At 37.9% G+C, this 13,632-nt stretch overlaps 2 protein-coding genes across 2 annotated transcripts; both read right to left on the bottom strand.

Annotated features, from left to right (window-relative positions):
• Positions 1 to 374: 374 nt before the first annotated feature.
• LOC128127842 (uncharacterized) lies at positions 375 to 2,621 on the bottom strand. The gene has a single exon (XM_052766553.1). It carries the CDS (start codon positions 2,619 to 2,621, stop codon positions 375 to 377), a length of 2,247 nt encoding a protein of 748 aa, XP_052622513.1.
• A 3,710-nt stretch (positions 2,622 to 6,331) lies between these two features.
• LOC128127841 (glycine-rich cell wall structural protein 1.0-like) lies at positions 6,332 to 7,480 on the bottom strand. The gene is made up of 2 exons (XM_052766552.1): positions 7,234 to 7,480; positions 6,332 to 7,131 (listed from the first exon to the last, which is right to left on the bottom strand). Exons 1-2 carry the CDS (start codon positions 7,478 to 7,480, stop codon positions 6,332 to 6,334), a joined length of 1,047 nt encoding a protein of 348 aa, XP_052622512.1.
• Between the last annotated feature and the right edge of the window lie 6,152 nt (positions 7,481 to 13,632).

Below are 13,632 nucleotides of genomic sequence, written 5' to 3'. Positions count from 1 at the left end.
TTTATTAGAACAGGGATATTAAGCAAACATATTACTGTTAACACAACCAACTTCATTATATATTCAACATTGGTCACCAAATAACTTTTTTTTTGGTTATCGTGGATCCTCACACTCATTATTCTTGTTTTTATTTTTCTAATATCCCTGACTTTAGTCTTATTAGTGCATGAGTTTGCATTAAGATGTACACATAATCCACTTGGAGACCAATAATCAGGTTCCCCGCCCTCACTGGCGATCATTTTTTTTTTTTTTTTGGAAACGGCAAATATCATTATAAGACCATGATTAGCAAGTGACTAAATCATGGAAGAGAGACAACAAAACAAGTTTTAGAAACAGGAATGAGAACAACAAAAGAAACAAGCAAATTACAAGAAATGTTCAAAAGGTGAACAACACCATTCTGCCCAACTTCCATAACCCAAAGAGCTCCTGTACCTATACCAATTATAGGATATGAGGATAATGGAATCCGCCACGTTCGTAGAGGCAATAAAAGAGTTTTTGAACACCCTGTCATTTCTGGCTAACCAGATAGACCAAATGGTGCAGTATAGGATCATACTACCAATCAACCTTCTTTTACACCTATTTCCTCCGGAAGCCATCGAATCGAGAAAGTCCAACATGCTATTAAATCTTCTAGGTTGAAAACCACACCATTTAAAGATCCATTTGTGAGCCTCCTGAGCAAATTCACAGTCAAGAAGAAGATGAGTTGCCGTTTCCCGTTCATTACCGCACATCGGACAATGTTGGGATTGAGTTTGAACACCCCTTTTATTTAATGAATCCGCCACTGGAATACATCCAAACGTAGCTCTCCAAACGAAGCATCGGACTTTGAGAGGAATAAGCTTTGACCAACAGATAACAGAGCCTTTGTATGATGTCAATTTTGAGTCTATCATGCGCCTCATGTCACCCACCTTGTACTCACCATCGGAAGTGAGGGAGAAACTGAAACCATAGGAACGAGAAGTATTAGTCACTACCATGTCTCCTATGTCACGGTATAGACCTAGTAATTCGTGTAGTTCGACACCCGAGGATGGTTCATGCCTCCAGTCCCAAGTAAAACCAGCTTCTGTTAAACGATTAGATAGAAGGCAACATTTAACTTTTTCAAGTTTATATAAATGAGGATATTTGACTTGGAATGGGGATTTTCCACACCAGGAGTCCTTCCAAAACAGAATTTTAACATTCCCGTTTGGTATTAGATTGAAGTAATCATGATAGTCAATGTGGAGAGACTCAAGGGCATTAATGGCTTTCTGAATATTGTTCCAAACTCCAGAAGACGTTTTCCTAGCAATATATGTGGCTGGCTTTTTGCTAAGATTATGAATGCTCACTATTACGCGCTTCCAGAGAGTATTGTTTTTATTCATTAGTCTCCACCACCATTTAATCAACAAGGCTAGATTTTGTGCTTTTAGAGTGGAGATGTCAAGACCGCCATCAGCAATGGGGGCAATGACCTTTGACCAGTCGATCCAATGAATTTTTCGCTTCAACTCTCCACCTCCCCACATGAAGTTGCGCCTAATTTTTTCCAATTGATCAATAATACCCTGTGGTGCCTTGAATAATGACAAATAATATGATGGAAGACTATTCAGGACTGATTTAATGAGGGTTAAACGACCGCCAAATGACAGCGTTTTGGCTTTCCAGTCAGATAATCTGGACTTGAATTTGTCCAAGATTGGCTGCCAATGTTTAATTAAACCCATATTTGCCCCTACAGGTATCCCAAGATGATTGAAGGAGAAGGTACCGGTCGCACACCCCAATATATTGGCCATTGATTGAAGTTCAGAAGGCAGAATTCCGACACCAAAAAGACGGGATTTGAAGAAATTTACCTTAAGACCGGATGATATGTGAAAGCATTTTAATAGCGCAGAGAGATTCTTTATACTTGATCGGTCCCATTCGCCCACGAAAATTGCATCATCTGCATAGAACATATGGGAAAGAGTTGGTCCCATTCCAGGTAACCCGATACCAGTTAACAAACCAAGCTCTCTAGCCTTATTGATAGCTTGGTTCAAACCTTCCATCGCTATTATAAATAGGAAGGGGGAGAGTGGGTCGCCTTGTCGGACACCTTTTGTTATGACAAATTCTTCAGTGGGTGACCCGTTTACTAGCACCGAGGTGCGAGAGGAGGAGAGACATCCCCTAATCCACCATCTCCATTTACCACCAAAGTTCAATTGTTCCATGATAGAGTCAAGGTAGTTCCAATTAACAGAGTCAAAGGCCTTTTCGAAGTCGACCTTGAACATGAAAATCTTCTTGTTACTCCTTTTTGCCCAGGAAAGCACCTCATTCATTATTAACGGACCGTCGAGAATATTCCTTCCTTCAATGTAGGCCGACTGCACCTCATCCACAACCGAACCTAAAACCTGCTTAAGCCTGTTCGCAAGTAACTTCGCTATGATCTTATACATGCAACCAATGAGGCTGATGGGTCTGTAATCCCCTAGGTTTAACGGATCGGATGTTTTTGGAATTAGAGTAATAAATGAGGAATTGCAGCCCGGGGCAATGTAACCAGACTTCTCAAATTGTTTAACAAAATCAAAAACATCATCCTTCATCAGGTCCTATTTGGATTTGATGAGTTTAAACGTGAAGCCATCAGGACCTGGTGCATTTTCTGCCCCGCAGCACCAAACTGCTGATTTTACTTCATCAGGTGAGAAACATGTCTCCAAGAACATTTTTTGATCTTGAGATAGTTGGGCGAAGTTGGGGCTTATGAATTTTGGTCGGTTAGACCAAGACTCGTGAAATTTTTCAGCAAAGAACTTATGGACTTCCATCTTGATAGCTTTGGGATCAGCCACCCATATATTATCAATCATCAAGCCATGCAATCTGTTTCTTCTACACTTGCTTTTAATGATTCCATGGAAGTATTTTGTGTTCTCATCCCCATTGCATATCCATTTGGCCTTGGCTTTTTGTCGTATATCAAGATTGGCAATTTTTTCAAGTTCAAGAATGTTAACTTTGTCTTCCTTCCACAGAGTCCTTTCTTGCTGGCTAAGCGGTCTTAACTCTGCTGCCTTCTCCAGCCTTTCTACATTTAATCTCAGCTCTTTGATAACACCTTTCTCCTTTTGATATTCCGAATTCCCCCAAACACATAGCACTTTTTTAACATGTTTCAACCTGGAAAGGAGAAATCTGTCAGCTGAGCCAAATCCCTTGAAAGATTGCCATGCCACATCAAAGACTTCGTTAAAGGAAGGCCTGTTCATCCAGGAATTAAAGAAACGAAACGGACGAGGGCCAAAGTCTGCATTGGAGTTGCTTAAGATTAAGGGTGAGTGGTCTGAGTGCTCGCGGGGAAGGGCAATGACAGTAGAGAGAGGTTGTTGATTAATGAAGTTGGGGCATACGAGAAATCTGTCGATTTTGCTAAACTTATGTCCTTCCTCCCTGTAGAACGTAAATTTTCTGCCTCCCATACGAAATTCATGCAAATCAGCATCACTAATAAAATCGTTAAAATCTTTGGCAGAACGATGGCAGAAATGAGAATTCATTCTGTCTTCCGGTGATCTGACTGCGTTAAAGTCCCCAAAGAACACCCAATTTCCACTAGAAGAGGTTTTCAAGGTGATTAATTCTGACCAGAGATCCCTTTTTGCAGTAATTTCTTGTGGGGCATACACATTCACCAACGAAGTGATCCCTTGTAGGCCTTTCCAATGTCCAGTAATCATAATGTAATAACGAGAGCTTGTTGAACTGATTTTTGTAAAGATACAAGGGTCCCAAATACAAATCAAACCACCAGATCTTCCTGTTGGATTAACTGCTTCCACTTCATAGTGTGCAGAGCCCCAGCAACCAGCCAGATCAATGAGATTTACATCCGCCACACGAGTTTCTTGGAGACCAATGAAGTCGATCTTATGAGCATTTTTAATTTTATTGATCCATACTACTTTATTGGAATCACCCATACCCCTGATATTTAGGCTCATAATATTCATCTGGAATTAACATTTGCACCTTCACCTTGAGCTTCGTTGTTGAGGATTTTGACTAACCGGTCGCTATTCTCAGCCCCCATTTGAAAGCCCACGTTCTTACCGATACTAGAGATGAAGCGGATTTCATTTGACGATGAAGAACAATCATCGATCGCTGAATCTGAACACAGATTCGAGACAGAGACGTTCAGATCCAACTCCTTATCGAGGCGAAGGGGAATATGGCTATGCCTGGATATGTCTGGCGACAAGCTTCTGCGTTTTCTTTTCTTAGATAGAGGATCTTCTGTGTTAAAAGGGGGAGCTTTGACTGGATCATGGTTGTCTCCGTAGGCGCATGGAGCGGTTAAAGGTGGGCTCACCAAAATGGGTTGTAAATTGGTGTTTATTGGGACAGAGTTGGGCCTGCATGCTGGGCTAGCTGAAATGTTAGTCAACGATTCATCAGCGGTCTCCCTGAAAGGAATTGGAACAGTCGCCGTCATGCCAACGGGAAAAGAGGAATTTAGTGCCTCCGAATTCCAATGAGACTTTTCGACTTCTGGGGATATCATGCTATTGCATCTCGCCGGACCGTCAATCGGCGGCGACGAATTTCGATCTCCGACTTGTTCAACAATCTCACCTTCCTCAACGATATTGAGCATAGTTTCTGATACTCCATCATCATCTGTCTCCGATAAGTCAGCGCCTCCATCATCATTATCTCCATTGTCGCTAACAGTATCTTCCTTTAAATGATTGTCATTGTCCGTCTGATTGAACACTTTTTCAAAGTAACTAGAGATCGGATCCAAGATCTCATTTCTTTCAACTACTCCAACTTTGTATAATTTTCCATTGAACTCGCAGTTAACCACCGTGTTTATTAGTTTCCGATCCCTGGTTAAGATGCGTGCAAATGATACTGATAGGTCAGTACAACGCCAGTTCTGACCATCAACCTCCACAACCTTCCCCAACTGGTTAGCTATTGCAATGACATTGTCGTCTGATATGAGATGCAGAGGAATACCATAGAGAGTGACCCAAGCAAGTCTCTCTTCATTTAGTTCTGCATTGATGCCACACTTTATCCACTTGAACCATTTCTTCCATTCATAGTCAGCCTTGAAGTAGTTTTCTGCACCATGGCGGGAAACGAACTTCAAAACCACCTTCAGACCTCCAGCATAGAACAATTCACATGGTACTTCCCCGTCTGCGTGTATCAGTTTTGGGAGATCTATGAGATGTTGTAGGGAGATAGCCTCACCGACGAGTACTAGGTGCTCACAGGAATCCATTACTGCAACCCTACTCAGTTTGACTTTCGGTGTCTCCGGAGGTTTGGGGATGTTTAGAATAGTTGAATCCTTTCCTGTGACAACGTCAGCGAAGGACCTTCCATCCCAAGTGTTACTTCTAGTCTTGTGATGAATCTTCTCCTTTTGGTGGGTTGTTCTCCTTTGCGGTGCCGGATTGTATCGTATGCCCTTCTTGTCATATTTTGAGACGTTCACCTGCGTTACACAACGACCACATTTTACTCCATTAAGGGATTTAGCCAGCTCCTCCGGATTCTTAACACCTCTATATTTAACGAAGGCAAAGTACGATCCAGCTTTGTCTTTTCTTCCCGGTATATAGATGTCTGCTAGACGACCAAATCCTCGGAATGCTTCTTCCAGCATGTCAAGAGTAGTGTCATTACTCAGGTTGGAAACATAGAACGATGTGATAATCTTCTCCATGTTGACGTTTTTCCGGCGATATTGCATCCAACCGCCGCCGTCGTCTCCATCGTGACTTTTCGTCTCCATCTTTTTTGGTAACTAGCCCTCAGTGGCGATCATACTTTGAAAATCTAATCGAATGGACATTCGAGTATACTTTATACGTTTTTTTTGGATTATGTTATAATGTTTTACTTTACTTTTTGATCAATGAATTCAATTATCCAGGTCAAGATGTGGTTTGCTTTGTGATATATATATATATATATATATATATATATATATATATATATATATATATATATATATATATATATATATATATATATATATATATATATATATATATCAAACAAGCTCTTTCTTGATTGTGTTAGGCCTTACCCAAAAATATACCAGCCCAACATGCCACGTTGCATATAAAGGATATTAGATTGGCTCGGCTAAGACCCAAAGATGTGTCTGTGTGTTTTATAGATTTATTGACATCGTGATAAGAATTATTTATTTATTTTAATTAAAAGTAATACATGGTATAAGATGACATGAATGTAGTTCATGATAATTCCCTTCTTGGCATTGACTTGTCTACTTGCCTGGTTTCTCTTGCTTGAAACCGTAGCCACCGTTCCTGTTGTTCCACCAAGGTCCACGCCTCCACCAACCCCAACCATAGTTAAACGGAGAGCCACCAATCCCTGGCCAATACCCACCGCCAGGCCAATAACCGCCGCCTGGCCAATAACCGCCGTTGTATGGATATGGGTATGGTTTACCATCATAACCTCCTCCGTCTCCACCGTATCCGCCACCACCATCTTTTCCATGTCCACTGTCCCCTCCATCTCCATGACCACCATCATATCCGCCTCCACCGCCATGGCCGTCATTGTATCCGCCCCCATCTCCTCCATCATGATCTTTGCCATGCCCACTGTCCCCTCCACCTCCATGACCGCCATCATATCCTCCACTGTCACCACCATGATCTTTGCCTTGCCCGCCGTCTCCTCCACTTCCATGACCGCCATCGTATCCACCACCGTCACCACCATGATCTTTGCCTTGCCCACTGTCTCCTCCACTTCCATGACCACCATCGTATCCTCCACCATCTCCACCGTGATCTTTCCCATGTCCACTGTCCCCTCCATCATATCCGCCACCTTTTCCATGTCCATCCCCTCCTTCACTTCCATGACCACCATCGTATCCTCCATCTCCACCGTGATCTTTTCCATGTCCACCGTCCCCTTCGTCATGTCCACCACCTTTTCCATGTCCATCACCTCCTTCACTTCCATGATCGCCATCATATCCTCCACCATCTCCACCATGATCTTGACCGTCATCACCATGATCTTTTCCATGTCCATCATCTCCTCCATCTCCAGAACCACCGCCACCGCCACCACCGCCACCTCCACTATCACCACCACCACCACCTCCACCGCCGCCGCCGCCACCACCACTACTACCGCCCCCACCACCTCCTCCACCTCCACCTCCTGAATTGCTACCATATCTGCGTCCATTTCCTCCATCTTTTCCATCGTCATGTCCTCCTGTGATCACAACTCTCTCTTCTTGGTCTTTAACGACTACCCTGTTGTGCTCATCATGCGCCTCATTCTTTTCCACAAGTTCCCTCGCACTTTGTGTTGTAGTTGTTATACTGTGGAACACGATCAGAAAGATTGCTAGACTGAGAAGAAAGGATTTATGAACTCTCTCCATTTGTGTGCATGTATGGTCTAACCGATGTGGGGACTTGATTTATATACTACCAGAAGTGTGAGCAAATCCCCACTTCCTTAATTTTACCAATTAAATTTACACAGCTCATGATCGGTAATTTATTTACTTTGATACGAAACAAAGTATATTGTTTTTTAACAACACGAATCTCCTAAGCTCAATTTTGGAGAAGAAAAAGTTGCTTGTATCGCAGGATCAATATAATATATTTAAGAGTTTTGTGTTTCGTGTACCAATTTTTTTAACATTTATAAGTGCGAAGAATTTGCTTAGGAATGTGAAAAAAAATTGTTGAACATATGCATTAAGTTTTTTATCATTTACTTTAAATAAATCGATTTCTTTTGTTTTTACATGACGATATTTTTTCATCTTAAAAGGAATAAAACGTCTTGATACGTACGTTGTTAAATAAAAGTCTTAGACTAAAAATGATAAATCTAAAATATTTCATAGAACTTGTGGACCAATTCAGTTGCTAATATTTCATAATGGTCCGAGTCACAAAAGTAATCAATTTGGTTTGAAAACATACTAAAAAACTTATATTTTACAGTGACCGTTTTAAGAAATTTAGTTCCATATATACTTCCGTCCCTAAATTAATTTCATCAAAATAAAAAGGATTTTCGTGTCGTAAATGATTGAACCTACTTATCATTTAAAACATTCTAATGAAAGCCAAAGTCTGGTAAAAGAATAAATCTTCTTTCGGAATGACCAAAGAAACCATTTATTGCAAGAAATCTAAAATATTAAACTAAAAAGAGCAATTATATATATATATATATATATATATATATATATATATATATATATATATATATATATATATATATTGGTTCAAATAAAAAACAAAAAAAGGTTAAGATTAAGAACCCTAAAAACTATTTTGTAATTTTTTCATTAAGAAAATTTTGGATAAACCAAACATTAATATTATATAAAACAAACTTTCCCCTTCCGTGATTTAAAACTAGTTGTCATTTGTCGTAGAACCACCACTGAAACGTTGTCGGACTGTCGTCGGATCACCGTCGGACTAACAACATACTCGGTGGTATTTTTCCTGTCAAATTCATAGCTTAATAAAACAAACATTATAACTCTTATTTTTCAGGTAAGACTTTTGAGCACATACCTTTTCATTTTGGATGGTTAAATGTAAAAAAAAAAAACAATTAAAACAAATGAAACTATGCGTAACAAATTCAATTTTCTATGTTCTAAATTATTGATCTTTAAAAAAAATGTATAGTTTATAAGAGATATTTTCAAAATACCATATTCATAGTTTAATAAATGTATTAATTCAATAATTCATAGTCTATTATTTTCATGCATATTTTAACAAGAAATTTATATAAAATACAACTCAAAAGTCAAAACAGTTCATTATCAATTTAATACAATCCATTATACACTAATTTATATATTCAGAGATGTCAAACTCAAACTCTACAACCACCACCACCACCAAGTACTACATGTCGCCACCAGCCACCTATTCTACTGTCAGAACCATCTTTCCTTCAAATCAGATCTGTATTTAAAATTATGGATTCATAGCTTAAATACTATAGTCACGGTTTAATAAACCAATTAATTCACTAATTTAGAGCTTAATACAAAATAATTATAAAAATTTATACATTCTTATATATTGATACAACACAAATAAATATATTCACAAGAAAACTAATACAAAGCATTCATACATAAATCATTCATATTTTAACACAAAATACACTAAAAATTCACAGTTTAATACTATCAATTCACAACTTAAAACGGTCAATTCATAGTTTAATACACAAAATTCACAACTTTATATAATAAATTTAATGCTTAATATACAAAACTTATACATTCACATCCATATTCTCACTAAAAACTTATATTTATACTTTCAGATTTATATGTTAGTGTTTCTTTCAAAGTTTATTTACATATTTATTCATATTTTATAAAATCATAATAAATCATGCATTCAGTGCTTAAAACTTATGTTTTTCATTAAAGTAATCAGATACATATAAAAATAATGTATTAACAGGTTAGAACTTATAAAAACCTATGCATTCATAACTTAAAACTTATTTATTTAATTAAAGCAATCAGATTTGTATAAAAATCATGTATTCATAACTTAAAACTTATAAAAGATCATGTATTCACAACTTAAAACTTATAAAAATTCATGCATTCATAGTTTAAAACACATATATACTTATGAATAACAGTTAAAACTAATATTAACATAACTAAACAATAATTGAAACATTAAAACATTACAATTCACAGTTTTAACAACCTAAATTAACATTGTTTGATAAATACTAACATAAAAAAATATAACACTTCAAAAATTCATGTATTTACAACATTCAAAATTTAAACTTTGTGTAGATCATTGAAGCACTTAAATATTGTACAAAAAAATCATTTATTCATAACTTAAAACTTATAAAAATCATGCATTTGTAGTTTAAAACTTATAAAAAAATCATGATAACCTATATGTAAAAATCATGCATTCATAATTTAAAACTTATAAAAGTCATGCATTCGTAGCTTAATCCAAGTACCCGCTAAACAACACATTATTCCCACTAAAACACTTCCTAGGTTCTCATAAGACCCTTACCTCACCTTGCCATCAGCTGCTGAAAAACTCATAACAATGTCAGCTAACTACTTCATGGATATTATTAAATGCAACAAAACCCATATAATCATTCGACTAAAAGACTCAACCCTACAACGGTTAGACTTAGACGGGAGCTATGTAATAGGGCCAAATCAATCACTCTAGGATTATTTAATATTTGCAACATGTAACTTAACATATTCATGTAACAATCAACTCACATCAATATGAGTCCCACAAAACACAAAGCAAGAAGCATTCGGGCATCAAGAAATCTAAATCAGTAGGCCATTCTATCTAATCATCAGATATCCATACTAGCATGCAATTATAAAATCCCAACCAATAGGCATACGAAGGCATCTCTCCTAGCATTCTACCATGAAATCCTGAGCAGATCCTTAGCCCTAATCTAGCATGAAATTCTCATAACATATAACATAACATTATGTATGGGTATTCTGGGAATCACTTACTTGAGCTCGGTTGATTGCACACATCGCACCCCTTTCTTCATTAAAAATCTTTTTTATAAAATTCATTTTCTTTTGAAAAGATTATCAATTCCTCTATTTGAGTTCAGACACACCCAAGAGTGTGCCCGAATCCCTCAAACCAAGGCTCTGATACCAACTTGTAACGTCCCAAAAATTCAGAGTAAAGTTTTCATACAAATATCACAAAGACAACTAGCATTCTACATATAACTTCCAAGGTCTACACCTTGGTCTTGCATTCAAATTGTCGGGATCCATATCCAAGTCTTTAATACAATTGTCAGGGGTCACCACTTGGTCTTCCTATATAACATAATCCAGTGGGTCGGCGTTGGTACCTCCGACCCCAAAGTACAGTGAGGAGACTCACCTAAATCACAACACTGACTAAAACCCCGCTCAAAGTCGCACTGACCATAGCCATTAACTCTCACCGACAAAAGATGGGTTCTAAACACCTTCTAACAATCCATACAAGGCCCTAAATTTTCCTTCTAAAAATAGAAATTTGCCCAAAATTCATCACATCCCAAAGGTCAATGGTAAAAATAAACGGCTAATCGTTGACTTTAGTCAACCGCCACGTCTTAGCCATCCATGGCCACGTCGTCGCCCTCATACAATCGAATTGTCGGTCATTTCTCAGTCGCCATGCCGTGGAGACCTAGGGCCACGCCGTGATCGTGGGTTTTCCAACATCTTATTGTATTAAGCCAATTTTTTTATTCTAAGAGCTCCAAAGCTCGGATCTAGTCCATTTTATGGTCTAAATGGATAAAGTTTCTAACTTTATCGATTAAGGCACCCAAATAGATTAAGATCTCCAATCCTAGGTCCAAATAAAGCCAATTACCATAATGTCTTAACCATTAAGCCCATAATTCGAAAAAGTCCTTAGCCTAACCACTCCAAAAGGGTTTTTAATACCATATCTATCATAAAGGTGAAAGCTTTATAGACATCCATGACCAAAACATTTATAGAATCCATTTTGGGTCAAAATAAGCTAAAAATGACCAAAACTAATGCAAATGACAAGAACTCCCACCAAAGTCTAGATCCACAACATAAGTTGCTCATGGGACTCAGGAGAGACATAAATTTGCCAAATTTATGAGTTCCTTCCTTCCAAACTTGCTTAAACATGAAGAAAAGGGGACAATATCTTAGATCTATCCACTTCAAGTCATAAAGTTTGAGCCTTTGACACATATAAAGGTCCAGAAGTAATGTGAGATGTTTATGGTGTTGTTTCCTTTCAAGATCCACCAATAGAGCACCTTCTTCTCCTTTTTCTCCTCTTCCCAAGCTAAAAAATGCTCCAAAAGGCCAGAAATCATCAAGGGAATGAGAGTTAGGGTTTCTTTGAGGTATATGAGTCTTGGAGGCTGGTTATGAACCCTAGAAAGGGTTTAGAGGGGTTTAAATATCAAAGGAACCCAAAAAGAATCTTAGGCTTGGACCAAAACAGTTGCCACGTCGTGGCAACCCTTGGCCATGGTAACCCTTAGTCACACCGTGACGACTAATAAAATACACAATCTCTTTATTCAATGTCACGTCAGGGCATCCTTGTGCCACGTCATGGCACAAAGTTTTTCCCAAAACTTCATTTTTAGCCCACGATCAATATAAAGTTATACCAGTCTAAGACATGAGTGTTACATAATCTTTACTTCCTTTGTGACGTCCCGAAAATTAAGACTAAAAATTTTGAATTTTAAATTAATTAAAACCGTTATCCAAACAACATCATAGAAACCATGGTGAATCAAAGTGTATCAATATCATCCAAGTACATCATAGTAATACAAAAATGTGAAACGATGTGGCGTGTGCACAACAATCATCTCAGGCTCTTCCCCTTCTAGCCAGTAGTATCTGAAACATAAACTGAAAACCGTAAGCACAAAGCTTAGTGAGTTCCCCAAAATACCACATACCATACATATCAAATATATAATGGGCCCCGCTCGGTAAACATATATGTCAGTCATCAGGCCCTGCCCTGTATTGATATAAACATATAAACATATAATCATACAAACACATGCAATAATCATAAAGATAAATATCATACAGGATAGTCATCGGGCCCCATACAGTAAATATATAAACACATAACACATGCAAAAGTCACACAAACAAATAGCATCCTAACATCTCAAACCATAGGCCGACAATGGTGCCTTCGACCCACTAAAAACAGTGAGGAAACTCACCTCTACCTGTTGAATCTCTCAAATAAATCTCGATTTGTTGGTGCGGAAAATCCCCTCGCTAACATCATCAAATAATATCCAATTAAGGATTGGATCTCGACCTATAATCAAGTATCTAAGCTACTTGTCCAATATCCAGGGTAAAAGATCATTTTACCTTTTTTCTTACTTGGCCCAAAACCAAGGCCTAACCCGTATGCTCAAAGGCCCAAATTTCTAACTGGTATCACAAGGCCCAATAATGCCCAACTTCCAAATTGGGCCCAAAAATCATCATGGACCTAATCCCAAGAAAGTCCATGTTTATCCATGACCCAAAGTCAGAAGTCTAATGGCCCAACAAGGCACAAACCCTAAAAGATCAAGATATGGCCCAAATCCAATAACGTCAACCCAATTTACCAACCCAGCCCATTAAGGACTTAATTGGTTAAACCAACATGCTAAACTCTCATATCTGATTCTAAATGGCGACTTAATACATAAAGCTGACAACTTTACACCCATGCTTGACTTAATGGGACCCAGCACTTGTAACACACGTGTTTCTAGGCTAGGCATTATTGATGATGTAATAGTCTAGGTCAACCTTTGTAACTTGTTTTGATATAATAAAGATGTATTATTTGAATATATTGTGTGAATTATGTGTTTATTTACTTAATTATTATGATTTAATAAGTTAAGAATAAAAATAAGCGTTGAAAATAAACGTTAGATAAACCCGATATCTATGAAGGAATTTGTAGTGGTTGAAACAAG

Source organism: Lactuca sativa, chromosome 8 (assembly GCF_002870075.4).
Source record: "Lactuca sativa cultivar Salinas chromosome 8, Lsat_Salinas_v11, whole genome shotgun sequence".
Classification (NCBI taxonomy): domain Eukaryota; kingdom Viridiplantae; phylum Streptophyta; class Magnoliopsida; order Asterales; family Asteraceae; genus Lactuca; species Lactuca sativa.
The sequence above is the reverse complement of the archived record's forward strand: the minus strand, read 5'-3'. Positions and strand labels throughout refer to the sequence as shown.

Coding starts and splice junctions, on each gene's coding strand:
- LOC128127842 (XM_052766553.1), bottom strand. CDS start 2,621: ATGAAGGATGATGTTTTTGATTTTGTTAAACAATTTGAGAAGTCTGGT.
- LOC128127841 (XM_052766552.1), bottom strand. CDS start 7,480: ATGGAGAGAGTTCATAAATCCTTTCTTCTCAGTCTAGCAATCTTTCTG. Junction 7,132..7,233: donor AGGAGGTGGAGGTGGAGGAG/GTGGTGGGGGCG, acceptor GTGGTTCTGGAG/ATGGAGGAGATGATGGACAT.